Source organism: Oncorhynchus gorbuscha, linkage group LG07 (genome assembly GCF_021184085.1).
Source record: "Oncorhynchus gorbuscha isolate QuinsamMale2020 ecotype Even-year linkage group LG07, OgorEven_v1.0, whole genome shotgun sequence".
In the NCBI taxonomy this organism is placed as follows: domain Eukaryota; kingdom Metazoa; phylum Chordata; class Actinopteri; order Salmoniformes; family Salmonidae; genus Oncorhynchus; species Oncorhynchus gorbuscha.
In genome coordinates, this window is record NC_060179.1 from 39,256,204 (window position 1) to 39,273,362 (window position 17,159).

The following is a 17,159-nucleotide window of genomic DNA, read 5'->3' on the forward strand; positions in this document are numbered from 1 at the left end:
GTGCATATGGCCCAGTACATCACTGGGTCAAAGCTTCCTGCCAACCAGACCCTATATACTAGGCGGTGGAAGAGAGCACAAAAAATTGTCACTCTAGTCACCCAAGTCATAGATTTTTCTCTCTGCTGAGCGCCAAGTCTGAGCGCCAAGTCTAGGACCAAAAGGCTCCTTAATAGCTTTTACCCCCAAGCCATAAGACTGCTGAACAATTAATCAAATGGACACCCGGACTATTTAAATTGACCCCCTCCACCCCCATTTTGTTTTTATACTGCTGCTACTTGCTTTTTATTATCGATTCTCTTTACCCCTACCTACATGTACAACTAACCTGTACCCTGCACATTGATTCAGTACCAGTACAGTATATAGCCTTCATTATTGTTATTTTATTTAATCAAGTGGTAAATTGCATTGTTATGAAGGGCAAAGCTTTTTTATGATGCCTTTCACAACCAAAATTACTTGTATCTGCTTGGCTGGGTAATTAACCTACTTGTTTATAAAAACGTTATTTGTTTTTTTAATACAACATTTCACATAACACAACTGTTGATGAAGTTGTCTGTCATCAGGGCAGTAACTCAAGTCAAGCTAATTCTAAATCTTCACTAGTTACCACAACCACAAAGTTGTAAAGCACACCTATTTCTATAATTTGTCTTCTTAAAATGTGATTTTAACCCCAACCTTAACCACACCGCTAACCATATTCCAAAACATAAATAAAGGTGGTGATCTTGTCTTAGAGTAATGTTATACTATGCTATTACAGTGATTCTTGGGGACCTTCAATGCTGCTGACATTTTTTGGTACCCTTCCCCAGATCTGTGCCTCGACACAATCCTGTCTAGGAGCTCTACGGACAATTTCTTTGACCTCATGGCTTGGTTTTTGCTCTGACATGAACTATCAACTGTGCAAACTTATATAGACATGTGTGCGTGCGTGCCATCCCATAACATCAAAGATGATCAATGAAAACAGCATGCACCTGAACTCAATTTCGAGTCTCATAGCAAAGGGTCTGAATACTTACAATACCAGTCAAAGGTTTGGACACCGACTCATTCAAGGGTTTTCCTTTATTTTTACTATTTTCTACATTGTAGAATAATAGTGAAGACATCAACTATGAAATAACACATGGAATCATGTATTAACCCCAAAAATTGTTCAACAAATCAGATAATGTTAGGTTCTTTGAAGTATCCACCTTTTTGCTTTTTAATTTGTAATATTTATTTAGGGTGTAGATCAGCTTTAATATTGCAGATTGTTGCTTCCATCAATGTAATTGTCTGCATAACTTCCAATCCCCCATATTCCTTTTACATACATAAATACATATCTATAAAAAATATTTCCTTTATTACCCTTCCACCCCTCCCCCAATTGGAGCAAACTAGTGAACAACTCTTAGGCCTGTATTTCATGCTTTTATGGACAGTATTTTACAATAGTTTTCTTTTGTTTTTTTTAAACTCTTGTCCTTCCTCTAACCTCAACCTCCCATATGTGTATGATGTCCATCTGGTTTGCCATAAACTGTACTCTTTCAGAAAGGTTCTTAACCTATAAATGTTTAACGGGCACAGTATGTTTTACATTAGTTATCTTGTTGTTATTAGTCCCAACCTTCAGCTCCATTCAACCCCTCCCAAATATCTCTTAACACCATCCATATTGGATTTCTATTTGCCATAGGTTTTTCAACTGTGCTGTGATGTTTCACAAAAGTTTTCTCATCGTTTATTTTCAATCTGTAGAAACATTTTTACTAAAAGTATTATTATATTATTGATCGATTGACTATGACTTTTCAGATCTCCCAGTAGTGCTATCTGCAAGGTTAGCTCCAGGTAAATATTGCAATTCTTCAGTCATTCCTGGACCTGTGACCAAAAACAGGCTTCATATGGACAGTACCAAAACAAATGATCTAATGATTCTGTCTCTTCGCAGCAGAATCTGCAGAGCTGGGAATGTTGTATCTTCCATATAAATAACATTCTGTTGTTGCAAGAATTGTATATATTTAAATTGTGTTTTGAATCTGGTGTCGTATTACCATAAACCATGTGTCATGGAATCGTGAGTCAATCTCTTCCCAACTATTTCGTTATCTATATGGCATGGCATGGCTGTCAATTTTTTGGTCCTTACAGTAAATTAAACTGGTATACTTTTTTTATTTATCACAATTTTCTTGAATCAATTATGGTTTTTAATGCAGGGCCGCCAGACTTTTCCCCACTTCCACTTTCCCCTTACATGTTTGTGGTAATGCCGCAATTAGTTGGTTGTAATTATGGGTAGAGCAGACATTTTCATATGTTTTAGTTAGCTGCATGTATGACAACTCCACCACTTATACCTTTTTTCTTTTCTGGACGATTTAAATTGACATGGCAACCAACTTTCTAGGGCTTGTTTTAAAAATAGCAATATTCGGGAGATTTCCTTTTCAAATTACTGAAGGTGAGAGGTTATAATCAGAATAAAGGGGGAAAAGGTGTTTCTTGAACAAAGGGTGAGACATTCTTACTAATTTGCTAGAGAACCATTTTGGGTTTAAGTATAACTTTTGTATGACAGAAGCCTTTAGTGAGAGGTCTAATGCTTTAACATTTAATAATTTCTTCCCTCCAAATTCATATTCATTTTATAAATAGGCGTGTTTTAATTTTTATCAGGCTTGCTATTCCAAATAAAATTTGTGTTTTTCCTCATATACTTTAAAAAACTGTTTGCTAGGTGTAGGCAAGACCATAAGAAAATAGGTAAACTGAGACATGACTATAGAGTTAATCAGGGTGAGGTTAGTAAAATTATCTAGATCCTCTGAGGCATACAATTTGTGGATTTAAAAGAAAACATGAATCAGCATATAATGAAACAATTATTTTTAAGCCCTTGTATTTCTAATCCCTTCATATTATTGTTGGATCTGATTTTAATAGCTAACATATCGATGGCCATAATAAATAGATATGCCAAACCTCCAAACGAGCTTCAATGCCATAACACTCCTTCCGTGGCTTCTAACTGCTCTTAAATGCTAGTAAAACTAAGTGCATGCTCTTCAACCGATCTCTACCCGCCCGCCCACCTAGCATCACTACTCTGGACGGTTCTGACTTAGAATATGTGGTCAACTATAAATACCTAGACTGAACTCTTCTTCCAGACTCATATTAACCAAAATGTAATCTAGAATCGGCTTCCTATTTCGCAACAAAGCCTCCTTCACTCAAGCTGCCAAACATACCCTCGTAAAACTGACTATCCTGCCGATCCTCGACTTCGATGTCATTTACAAAATAGCCTCCAGCACTCTACTCAACAAATTGGATGCAGTCTATCAAAGTGCCATCTGTTTTGTCACCAAAGCCCCTTATACTACCCACCATTGCAACCTGTATGCTCTCGTTGGCTGGTCCTCGCTACATATTTGTCGCCAAACCCACTGGCTCCAGGTTATCTATAAGTCTTTGCTAGGTAAAGCCCCACCTTATTTCAGCTCACTGGTCACCATAGCAACACCCACCCCAGCAGGTATATTTCACTGGTCACCCCCAAAGCCAACACCCTTCTTTGGCCGCCTTTTCTTCCAGCTCTCTGCTGCCAATGACTGGAACGAATTGCAAAAATCACTGAAATTGGAGACATATCTCCCCCACTAACTTTAAGCGTTTGCTGTCAGAGCAGCTTACCGATCGCTGCAGCTGTACACAGCCCATCTGTAAATAGCCTATCCAACCAGCTACCTACCTCATCCCCATATGTTTTTTTCTGCTCTTTTGCACACCAGTATTTCTACTTGCACATCTATCACTCTCGTGTTAATTGCTAAATTGTAATTACTTCGCCACTATATGGCCTATTTATTGCCTTACATCTTTCATTTGCACACACTGTATACATATTTTCTATTGTGTTATTGACTGTACGTTTGTTTATCCCATGTAACTCTTGTTGTTTTTGCTTTATCTTGGCCAGGTCGCAGTTGTAAATGAGAACTTGTTCTCAACTGGCCTACCTGGTTAAATAAAGGTAAAATAAAAAAAATGGTGGAAACCTTGTTTTACTCTTGACCGTTTAAAACTTTTGAGATGTAGCCATTATTTACTATTTTACACCTAGGGTTACTATACATGATTCTAACCCATTTTATAAGAGATTATTTTAAATTGAAATGTTTCAGGCATTTATATAAAAAGCTTTTTCAAGGTCCGCTATGAATAGCAGGCCTGGTTTACCAGATTCTTCATAGTGTTCTATTGTTTCCAATACTTGCCTTATATTATCTCCAATGTATCATCCATGTAAAAAAAAAACTGATTTAGAATTAATAATATCCAACGCGCTATAAATTTTGAGATGCAGTGCCGGGGTTCCCGAGTGGCACAGTGGTCTAAGGCACTGCATCTCAGTGCTAGAGGTGTCACTACAGACCCTGGTTCGATTCCAGGCTGTATCACAACCGACCGTTATTGGGAGTCTCATAAGGCGGCGCACTGCACTATTGGTCCAACATCGTCTGGGTTTGGCCGGGGTAGGCCGTCATTGTAAATAAGAATTTGTCCTTGACTGACTTGCCTTGTTAATAGGGATAGGCGTCCCGCTACATGTCGACAACATCTGGTGAAATTTGAGGGCGCGCAATTCAAATAATGGTAATATTAAACATTCATGAACATACAAGTATCTTATATAATTTAAAAGCTTACATTCTTGTTAATCTAACTGCGTTGTCCGATTTACAATATGCTTTACAGCGAAAGCATACCATGTGATGGTTTGAGGAGAGCGCCCCACATCAACATATTTTTCAACCAGCACAGGGGATTTCACCTGCCATATCAATTGTGTTATAGTCTCAGACATTATTGTAACATTTCTAGAAACTTCAAAGTGTTTTCTATCCAATGCTACCAATATATGCACATCCTGGCTTCTGAGTAACAAGCAGTTTTCTTTGGGCACATCAGTCAGGAAAATAGACCCTAGCTCTAAGAAGTTTTAAATAAAGGTCAAATATTTTTTGTTGTTGTAAAAGACAAAGTACATATTATGGCAAGAAAAGCTGAAATAAGCAGAGAAACGAGAGTCCATCTTTACTTTAAGACCTGAATCTTCAGTCAATTTGGAAATGTTCAAGAACTTAAAGTTTCTTCAAGTGCAGTCGCAAAAAACATCTAGCGCTATGATGAATCGGGCTCTCATGAGGACCGCCACAGGAACGGAAGACCCAGAGTTACCTCTGCTGCAGAGGATAAGTTCATTGGAGTTACCAGCCTCAATTGCAGCCCAAATAAATGCTTCAGTGTTCAAGTAACAGACAGCTCAACAACAGCTGTTCAGAGGAGACTGTGTGTCAGGCCTTAATTTTGCAACCGCCGTGTCTTTGTGAGACACAGAGTTCGTGACAGGATTATCTCCTCATATATGTGGTTCCCACCGTGAAACGTGGAGCAGGATGTGTGAAGGTTTGGGGTGTGCTTTCCTGGTGACACTGTCTATGATTTATTTAGAATTCAAGGCACACTTAACCAGCATGGCTACCACAGCATTCTGCAGCGATACGCCATCTTATCTGGTTTGCGCTTAGTGGGACTCTCATTTGTTTTTCAACAGGACATTGACCCAACCCACCTCCAGCATGCGCAAGGGCTATTTGACCAAGAAGGAGAGTGATGGATTGCTGCATCAGATGACCTGGCCCCCACAATCCCCCAACTTCAACCCAATAGAGATACTTTGGCATGAGTTGGACCGCAGAGTTAAGGAAAAGGAGCCAAGAAGTGCTCGGCTCATGTGGGAACTCCTTCAAGACTATTGGAAAAGCATTCCAGGTGAAGCAGATAGAGAGAATGCCAAGAGTGGGCAAAGCTGTCACCAAGGCAAAGGGTAGCTATTTGAAGTATATTAAATACATTTAGATTTGTTCAATACTTTTTTTTGGTTACTACATGATTCCAGGTGTCATTTCATAGTTTTGATGTCTTCACTATTATTCTACAATGTAAAAAGAAAAACCCTTGAATGAATGTGTCCAAACTTTTGACTGGTGCTTTATCTAAATAAGGCATCTGTTTTTAATTTAAAAAGGTAACTTTATTTCAGTCAACTGAAATAAATTCATTTAAGTCCTAATCTATGGATTTCACATGACTGGGAATAAAGATTCCCCTCATATTGGCGGGAACTGGAACACGCTGTTGTACTCATTGATCCAGAGCATCCTAAACATGCTCAATGGGTGACATGTCTGACAATGCAGGCCATGGAATTGTGTACAGATCCTTGCGACGTGGCTGTGCATTATCGTGATGGTGGCGGATGAATTGTATGACAATGGGCCTCAGGATCTCGTCACCGTATCTCTGTGAATTCAAATTGCCATCGATAAAATGTAATTGTGTTGGTTGTCTGTAGCTTATGCCTGCCCATACCATAACCTCACCACCACTATGGGGCACTGTTCACAACATTGACATCAGCAAACCGCTCGCCCACACGACGCCATACACGCTGTCAACCATCTGCCTCGTACAGTTGAAACCGGAATTAATCTATAAAGAGCACACTTCTCCAGCGTGCCAGTGACCATCGAAGGTGAGCATTTGCACACTGAAGTTGGTTACAATGCCGAACTGCAGTCTGACCCTAGTGAGGAAGACGAGCACGCAGATGAGCTTCCCTGAGATGGTTTCTGACAGTTTGTGCAGAAATTATTTGGTTGTGCAAACCCACTAGTTTCATCACCTATCCGAGTGGCTGGTCTCTGACAAGTGAATGTTAGTGATGGAGTGATGAATCATGCTTCACCATCTGGCAGTCTGACGGATGAATCTGGGTTTGGCGGATGCCAGGAGAATGCTATCTGCCACACGGCATAGTGCAAACTGTAAAGCTTGGTGTGGTCTGGGACTGTTTATCAAGGTTTCGGCTAGGCCCTTTAGTTCCAGTGAATGGAAATATTAATGCGACAGCATACAATGACATTCTAGACTGTTCTGTGCTTCCAACTTTGTGGTAACAGTTTGGGGAAGGCCCCATGACTGTGCACAAAGCAAGGTCCATACAGAAATGGTTTGTCAATCGGTGTGGAATAATTTGACTGGCCTGCACAGAAGACATTGAACATCTTCGGGATGAATTGAAACGCCGACTGCGAGCCAGGCCTAATCGCCTAACATCAACAGTAATTGTGTGATGGCGGGGGTGCAGGGCTTTGTTCCAAACAAAAAACGACAAGTGTTCTTGTTTATTTCTTCAAAGTTAATGCTAGGAGAGGGGAAAAAAGTTGAAGGCTCTTTCCTTTAGTAATAAAAGTGCTTTGGAATTAGATTGGAGAGGTGTGTATGGCCACTTTGAGACAGATATCAGTTAGACCTCTCACTCAAACCCTTGTAATCATTTTTTATCTTGCACCTCTGTCCAAACTGACGCCGGAACTTCTACAGATGTGTAAGCTGGAGCATTGGTACATTGTGGGAGGCAAAAGCTCTGTCTGGAGAGACGAATTTCAGGGAGTAATATAACTGTTTATTATGGCTTTTCCTGGCACGGAGGCTTGCTACACTCACACATGCAACTTTCACTCCGTTGACGGAAGTCACCCTCTGTGATTTCGGCTTAAGGATATGAGTGATTTGATCTGGAAACTCTCTTTTTGGGCTGGTGCTCAGTGGGCTAGTCTCTACCAGTATGTACCAGTTTGCTGTGCCCTACTCCTTCAAGACCACACACCTTTTAGCCCCTACTGCATAGCAGCCTGTGAGGAACAACACCAAAACTTGTCAAATTAAATGAAAAAAGCTTGTCATATAAACGTGTGTGTGTTTCATGGTGGTCATTAGTTCATTGCCTACTAGCCTTTTCATCATTGACCTTAAGATGCCAAATCATATCAAAGCATCATCTCACTACTGACCTTGCACCGAGAAAGAAGTTGACGTCACAGGATTTAGACTGCTGTCTGTGGGTGCATGTGTGTGCTGTATTCTAGGTTCTTTATCAGCCAACACAAAATACCACACTGATTAGTAATTTTTCTCAAAGTTGGCAGAATGTCAAGTGCATTCACTAATGCCAGTACATTGGTGCAACAAAAACTACCACTGCTTAATGCGTTATTTTCGCTGGGAAATAATTAAGGGTGGAGTTAGATCTTGCTTTTTCTATTCTTCTCTTGAATTGCTCAAGGTGACATCAGCAGCCTTGGCAACCCACCCGGAACTGACGACATGCTCTAGTTTTCAATGCCACTTTTAAGGCCAAATTGATCAGAGACCTTAAGAAATGATGTGCATGATAGTGTGGGTTCTTACTCTTGTACTTTTCTTGATTAGAAGTATTTGTCTCTCTTTCTAATGTGTAATTGCTTGATGCTCTTGTAATACAGGGCTCCCTTGCAAAGGAGACTGGTCTCAATGGGACCGCTTGCATAAATAAAGGTTCAATTAAAAAAATACACAATCTCCTATTGGAAATAACATTGAGGACAGTCTTTATGCATTGTTAAATGAAATGATACAGCATTTTTGCTAATCCCATCTTTTTTTCTCCCCAGATTGTGGTTTGAATGTCCACAAGCAGTGTTCCAAAATGGTGCCAAATGACTGCAAGCCTGACCTCAAGCATGTCAAAAAAGTATACAGTTGTGACCTTACGACACTGGTAAAAGCCCACAATTCCAAGCGACCCATGGTGGTGGACATGTGCATACAAGAGATTGAGTCTCGAGGTGAGCAGTGGAAAATGACCCACTTGGGATGTTTTTTTTGCTATAGGGTAATGGTTTGACAACCTCCAGTAACAATGTTCATTTTACTTTGTTCAAATTTCCTGATGAGTAATGGAGAGATGTTAATTTGATAAATGTAAAGCCGTTTAATTCGTCATTGTCTTTCTCTCCCCTCCTCCTCTAACTGGAGGTGTTCAGTCTGAGGGCCTGTACAGAATCTCAGGCTTCAGTGATCTGATTGAAGATGTGAAGCTGGCTTTCGACAGAGGCAAGGTCCTTTTTTCTTTGCCACCGTATCTCATTCAGTTGCCTGCTTTCTGGGTGGGGCAGTCAGTGGGTATCAATTGGACTTAGGCCTGGACAGCATTTTTCAAGCACTCTTTTTGCAAGATTCAGGAGAACTAGGTTGGACAAAAACTGATTTAATTGTTTATTAATTACAGTTATTTCATTGTTGATTGGCCTTACCTGATAACTGCCATTGAGTGCCTACTGAGTTTATAATCTCTAGACCGACTGCACAACCACAGCACTATGTCATTCTAAGTTATCCTTTTGGATGCTCTTGGCATCTTTTAATTAACTGCCCCATCTATAGCCAAGTTAAAATCCTCCCTCTGTCTCCCAATAGATGGTGAAAAGGCGGACATTTCTGTGAATGTGTATGAAGACATCAACATAATCACTGGCGCACTGAAACTGTATTTCAGGGATTTACCCATTCCTCTTATCACGTACGACGCCTACCCAAGGTTTATGGAGGCAGCAAGTTAGTCCTAAACTTAGCACGTTTTGTGAATTTTTGTTATTGGGTGTGTGTATTATGGTTCCTGTACTGCAGACGCTGACTGTGTGCGTTTGTCGGGTCCTAGAGATAACGGATCCAGACAAGCTGTTGGAGGCCCATCATGAAGGTCTGAAGCTGCTGCCACCTGCACACTGTGAAACACTGTGTTATCTCATGGCCCACTTAAAGAGGTGAGACCAGATATCGTTGTATATTATGGTAAAACAGGCATACAGTTCCTAGTCATTGAGAAGAGACAATGATTAGATGTACAAGTCTATTAACAACAATAAAAACAAAAACATCTGGAGACGTCTGGATTGCATAAATATTTGAGCCCTTGAAGCAATACTTGGTGGAAGCACATTTGACAGCCATTAGGATGTTAGTTTTTTGGCCACAATTTAAAGAGCTAATATTTGTAATTTTCACACCACTTTGCACTGAGCTGGAGGCAGTATACATTTTTAAAGCATATACTGTGGCTACTTCGTAGTTTGAAACCTGAGCATTTTATTACATAATATGATGGCTGTTTTACCTTGCTTCAATGTAGCCAAGTCAAAATCTCACTATCAGTGGACGCAATCATTTTATTACTGACATTAAAACTAGTAGCTTATTTCTCGTGTTCTATTGGTTTTCAACTTTGTTTCATTGTCCGTAAGCCAAATACAAGCTTGTGCGTATTGCTGCCGTAATAATGTAAAGAAATAGTTTATCAACGTTTTAAGCTAAACGTTCTGATCTGTTGCATCAGATTCATTGCTTAAAAAAATGTTTGGCAACTAGGCCTACTGGTTTTATGAATTTGAAATATATCGTCCCATAACTCTCCCAGAGTCTGTTTGGGCTATTTCTTTCTCGACAAGCTGACCAATAGAGTAGAGAAACTTTTCTATTATGGGGGACAGTAGATTTCCTTAAGTAATTTGAATTAAATTGATAAAATAATATTGCATAATTAGCCTACTCCTTGTCGACAATAATTCAAAATGGACTACTAAAACATGATTTGGCCACAGAGGATCATTAACTTCAGTCGGAAGGAAAGGCAGTGAGCGCTGCAAATACAAAATAGATGATTGTTGAGTTGCAACTGTCACTGAAAAGCAGAGGCCCAGCCAGGCATATTACAGTATTTCTAAATTCAATCACAGGAAAACATAGTTTGGAAAGCAAATGGCTATTCCTGTAAAGAGAAGCAATGAAGGACAGTAGTATTTTAGCTATCAAAATGTTCAATTTAATTCAGAAACAACAGTAGGCCTATAGTCGATCTTATTGGCACTAGCGGAGAGCATCGGCCATATGAATATACACACTGCGCATATTCACACTCATTGTTGGGTCAGTACCACTTAAGTTTGTTTTTGGACAATAATTTCCTCCTCCAGTTTAGATGGACGTCGTATTCTATTTGTCTCACCTTATCGTTGGCCTATTTTAATGGACAAACTCGTTTTTATTGCTTGTGAGTTTCAGCAGAGTAGGCTAAATAGATTCTGCTAACGTCTCCAGATATAAAGTGTAGTCGAATTGCATTAAATGTGATTTTCATATGCAAAGAAAGCAATGTATCTGAAATAGCCCAGGCCTTTTTGGTCTTTTTTTGCAAACAGTGATTGCGTTACGATTGAGTCATCACATTTCAAATAGCCTACTATCTTACATACGTCTGCAAATGTGATGATGCATGGTATTTTATATTATAAAGGTGCATTTTTATGGTGAACATTTGCTTCCCCAAACTTTAAACTCACGCGCCGCCTTTACATGAATTTTGCTGTTCATTACTGGTATTGTTGGCTGAGAAAGTAAATGTGGACAGTTATTCTAAGTGTGCTGTTAGGACACACGTCATCCTCGACTTGCATGTTCTGTTAAGTTGAATTACCATAATCTAAATGTGATTTAAGTTGTTCTGTGTGTGGACACCGTAATCAGGTTACACACCCAATGCATATGGGTCTGGTACATTCTCAAATACCACATTTTCATAACGTAGTCCCTGGCATGCACATAACGTCCCTGGCATGCACATATTTTGCCGCTATTCCAGTGGAAGCTTACAGCATCTTTCTCTCATTGAATGGTTGATTCCTGCCATGTCAATTGATTTCTGCTGTTATAGTATTTTATAATAATACAATGCTATATAATACAATAAAATAGACATATTTAAAATGTTTTTCCATATGAATAACTTGTGAGATGTTCCAAATTCTAATGCATCTCCAATACAGTCTGCACATCCATTCACTTTGTTTTTCTTGTCATTGTGAACTACTCGTTGTACATTGTAAATTCAGTCACCCCCTTCATCGTCATGATCCTTATTCGGATAATTCAAATTCAATCATGAAGTGAGGAAAGACACATCAGCGTGTTGGTACCAATGCTGTTTGTCTTGGCAATTAGGTGTTACAACAAACAAACATCCTAAAAACAATTTTGTTTTGTCTTCTAAGAGCATTGTAAAATACAAATACTTAGGAAAGGTCAGGGAAGGAGGACAATGTTGCAGATTTATTTTAATGGAGTGGCTGCAGTCCCATCTTCTCTGCACCCCTTTTCACGAAAGCTGAAGGTCCGAAGCGTCTGCGCATGTGCTGGATTCTCTACTTTGCACAGTCTCTGCTCTATTCGTTCAGCTGCCCAGAGAACAGGCTACTCTGGCGAATGATGCTTGTTTAATAAAGTTAGATCAAAGCTGAATCAATGTCTACAAGGTCACATAATGATAGCATTCTATATTACAGAACCTAATATTATTTTTTATTTGACCTTTTATTTAACTAGGCAAGTCAGTTAAGAACACATTCTTATGTTCAATGACTGCCTAGGAACAGTGGGTTAACTGCGTTGTTCATGGGGCAGAGCGATATATTTTTACCTTGTCAGCTTGGGGATTCAATCTTGCAAACTTCCGGTTACTAGTCCAACGCACTAACCACTAGGCTACCTGCCGCCCCAATAATAGTATCAAATGGTTGGCATGCAGTTGCTGCATGGATGTTTCAATGGTAAAACTTGAAGAATTATCATTCACGATTGACAATGAGAAGTGTAGTGGGTGACCACAAAAATGTGTGCGTAAAGTAGAGGTAAAGAATCACATTCACAACGTGATTCGGAACTTCAGAGACCATCCGCCAATGGCGGTTCTAGTGTTAAAATGAGTAAATGTTTGTTTAGCAACTTATTGTGTGACCTAGGGAAATTCTTAGCACAAATACTTATGCAATAAAGACCAAGGCCTTTTTTAAAAATTATTAAATGTTCATATTGTCTACTAGGCGTGTTATGTTTAACAGTAGGCAATAATTGTTTTATGGTAGAAAACTCAATGGTTTTGAATGAGCATTGAATGAGTATGACAATGACACTTTTTTTGTTGTTGCTTGTTACCCTTTCCTGCTCCTCTCCAAAGGGTAACCCAAAATGATAAAGACAACCTGATGAATGCAGAAAACCTTGGCATTGTTTTTGGGCCCACCCTCATGCGTGCCCCAGACTTGGATGCGATGACGGCACTCAATGACATCCGCTACCAGAGACAGGTGGTGGAGACGCTCATAAAGAATGAAGACATTCTGTTCTGAAAGGGGATGACAAACAATGAAGGAAACTTAAATCATCAATAAGTGTTTTACTCATCATTTAGAATGGAGGAAGTGACAATTGTGTTTTTGAATATTTTCCCTTTGTTAAACCAAGACTTTAATAATAATGGAGTATTTGAGCCATTGTACAGTCTCTCCCACTCCCAGTGAACCCTGTCTGAAGAGATGTCTGTTGGGTTTGGATCACGTACCTTAGACTTGTCTTTTGCATGTTCACCCCCCCCCATTTCTGTCGGGGGTAACTGATGGAACACACATTCCTTCTGGATAGCTAGTATGTGTTTTGTTTTCAGATATTGGGTCACACCAAAGAGATTGAGGACTCATCTTTATATCTGACATTATAGTGTCTGTGACAGCATGGGCAGTGCTATTGAAGCTACAAGCCATAGGAATCCCCACCCTGTTGGCTACTTTTACTACTTTAAAATGGTGTAAGCCCTCAATGTCCATGCCAAATCGGGTTATGTCCATGAGTCCTATCTATTTTCACAGGTCACACTCACTCATTAACTGCTCTCTCTGATCTTGTACTGTAGATGTGGCTCATTGTTTCACAATGGGGTTATTCTTCTTGTGAATCACTAATGTACCTGGGTATAACATCGGTTAAAAACCTTTTTAATTTTGTTTAATGTTGTTTGTATGTTTTTACATTCAAACACCTTTTTGAGGTGACTTATTTTTTTAAGAGATGCAGTGGGATATTTGTATAATTTCAGCCAGTAGTCCTAGCACTCAAGCCATAATGGGCGCCTTAAATGTACTATGTCATATTAGCGGTGTGTCCTGTGTACATCTCCACTGCATTTACATTATAATGACATGCCACACAATTGGCACTCACTGCCCCTACTGTCAAAGAGCAGCCAATGTGCTCAAGCCTCCCACTTTTACCTTGCAGCATCATTGTATGTGATGGTGCCTTTCAACCTTCCTATCAACATTGTCTATCTGTTTTGGTTGTTTGAAGTTTATTTAACTAGGCAAGACAGTTAAGAACAAACTCTTATTTTCAATGAAGGCCTAGGAACAGTGGGTTAACTGCCTTGTTCAGGGGCAGGATGACAGATTTTTACCTTGTCAGCTCGTCAGACTTGAAACCTTTTGGTTACTAGTCCAACGCTCTAACCACTAGGCTACCTGCCGCCCCAGTGTCTGTGTCCCTTTATTCTCCGGGTCAGACTATGGCAAAATAACTTAAACTGTATATTTCCTGAAGAAAGTGTGTCCTTTCTTTAGCTGTCTAAAAGTAGTAGTAGAGACCGTGGTAGTTTTGATTGATTGATTGTAATTAATATGAATAGCAATAGTGACTGGTAAAAGTAGTGTTTTCATTTTAACATTCTGAAAGTTTCAACAGTGGGAAGTTTATGTTGAGTTAAATCTGCCTATCAAAGTTGTCATATGCGCATCCTTAAAAACATAGCCGTTGGGCTAATAAAGAATAATAGTATACAACAAGAAAGCCTGGACACTGATAAAGCTCCCAATTCACCGCTTTATTGACAACGTTTCAATCTGAAACGGATCTTCGTCAGAGTGTTCACATCCCAAAACCTACAGTCGTGACCAAAGGTTTTGAGAATGAGACACATTCATTTCCACAGATTTAGCTGCTTCAGTGTCTTTAGATATTTTTGTCAGATGTTACTATGGAATACTGAAGTATAATTACAAGCATTTCATAAGTGTCAAAGGTTTTTATTGACAATTACATGAAGTTGATGCAAAGAGTAAATATTTGCAGTGTTGACCCTTCTTTTTCAAGACGTGACGTCTGCAATCCGCCCTGGCATGCTGTCAATTAACTTCTGGGCCCATATCCTGACTGATGGCAGACCATTCTTGCATAATCAATTCTTGGAGTTTGTCAGAATTTGTGGGTTTTTGTTTGTCCACCTGCCTCTTGAGGATTGACCACAAGTTCTCAATGGGATTAAGGTCTGAGGAGTTTCCTGGCCATGGACCCAAAATATCGGTGTTTTGTTCCCCGAGCCACTTATCACTTTTGCCTTATGGCAAGGTGTTCCATAATGCTGGAAAAGGAATTCTTTGTCACCAAACTGTTCCTGGATGGTTGGGAGAAGTTGCTGTCTGAGGATGTGTTGGTACCATTCTTTATTCATGGCTGTGTTCTTAGGCAGAATTGTGAGTGAGCCCACTCCCTTGGCTGAGAAGCAACCCCACACATGAATGGTCTCAGGATGCTTTACTGTTGGCATGATGGTAGCGCGTGCTCACCTTGTCTTCTCCGTACAAGCTTTTTTCCGGATGCCCCAAACAATCAGAAAGGGTTTTCATCGAAGAAAATGACTTTACCCCAGTCCTCAGAAGTCCAATCACTGTACCTTTTTGCAGAATATCAGTCTGTCCCTGATGTTTTTCCTGGAGAGAAGTGGCTTCTTTGCTGTCCTTCTTGACACCCGGCCATCCTCCAAAAGTCTTTGCCTCATTGTGCGTGCAGATGCACTCACACCTGCCTGCTGCCATTCCTGAGCAAGCTCTGTACTGGTGGTGCCCTGATCCCGCAGCTGAATCAACTTCAGGAGACGGTCCTGGCGCTTGCTGGAATTTCTTGGGCGCCCTGAAGCCTTCACCACAATTAAACCGCTCTCCTTGAAGTTCTTGATGATCCGGTAAATAGTTGATTTAGGTGCAATCTTACTGGCAGCAATATCCTTGTCTGTGAAGCCCTTTTTGTGCAAAGCAATGATGACGGCACGTGTTTCCTAGCAGTTAACCATGATTGACAGAGGAAGAACAATGATTCCAAGCACCACCCTCCTTTTGAAGTTTCCAGTCTGTTTTCGAACTCCGTGATCTCCAGCCTTGTCCTCGTCAATCTGTGTTAACGAGAGAATCACTGACATGATGTCAGCTGGTCCTTTTGTGGCAGGGCAGAAATGCAGTGGAAATGTTTTTTGGGGATTCCGTTAATTTGCATGGAAAAGGGGGACTTTGCAATTAATTTTAATTCATCTGATCACTCTTCATAACATTCTGGAGTATATGCAAATTGCCATCATACAAACTGAGGCAGCAGACTTTGTGAAAATTAATATTTGTGCCATGACTGTACACATTTCACCTCACATGACCATTGCCGACATGACGCATGGTGGGTACAAAAAACATTTGTATATCTCCAATAATTACATAACAATGAGATGGGTGCATGTAATTGTTCCATAAAATATATATTTACAAAATAACCAAGTGGGTCAATCAAAGTATAGTAACATTCACGTAAGAAGTGGTCTGATATCAAACCTCTAGGAGAGACAGTACACAAACAGTGAATCAATACAATTCTCTTCTCAATAATAGTTATCGGTATCTCCGCCCATCCTAAGAGTCTTAACACGTTCAATGCCAATGTATCTCAGAGTTAATGTTGTGACGAGCCTCCATGAAATGCGCAGCAACAGGGTTTCTCTGGTCAAGGGTTCTGATATTACTCCTGTGTTCTGCCATCCTTGTTTTCAGAGGTCATTTAGTTTTTTTCTACATAGCATAGACCACAAATACATTTGATCGGGTATATCACATTTTATGAGGAACATGTAATGATGATAATCTTCATGGCCTTGCCTGTAAAAGGTTGATTGAACATTGTGCATTTGTGGTTTAGTAAGGTACTCGGTTACCACTTCTTTGCTCCAGACCAGTGCAAGGGGGAGTTAGAGCACTGATTGTGCTTTTGGGTCCTACTGTGTCTCTAACTGAAAATGAATGGGTTACATAAACCTAAATAGAAACTGATAATTGTGCACGACTTCAGTATTACGAAAACTGTTGTTACACTAAGGTTTTTATAATTTTATTTTGTTAGAATTATTTTGTTCTTACTGTAGGCCACTCCCGACCAATCACATTGTACAGCGCCTAAGTAGTGCAACGGTATAAGACGCTGCATAGCTGTGTCGCTACAGATGCTGGTTCAATACATGTGCTGGCCTCGACTGGGAGACCCATGAAATGACTGAA

General features: G+C 39.9%; 1 protein-coding gene across 2 annotated transcripts in view; it reads left to right on the plus strand.

The window, feature by feature from the left end:
• The window catches only part of LOC124039849 (N-chimaerin), a 40,270-nt gene extending 25,637 nt beyond the window's left edge, over positions 1 to 14,633 (plus strand). For both annotated transcript variants that reach the window (XM_046356311.1, XM_046356312.1), the window contains exons 10-14: positions 8,583 to 8,756; positions 8,947 to 9,024; positions 9,388 to 9,525; positions 9,629 to 9,734; positions 12,977 to 14,633. In XM_046356311.1, coding sequence (XP_046212267.1) covers positions 8,583 to 8,756; positions 8,947 to 9,024; positions 9,388 to 9,525; positions 9,629 to 9,734; positions 12,977 to 13,148 — 668 coding nt within the window. In that variant the 3' untranslated portion in view covers positions 13,149 to 14,633. The remainder of the gene's footprint in view (positions 1 to 8,582; positions 8,757 to 8,946; positions 9,025 to 9,387; positions 9,526 to 9,628; positions 9,735 to 12,976) is intronic.
• Positions 14,634 to 17,159: the final 2,526 nt, after the last annotated feature.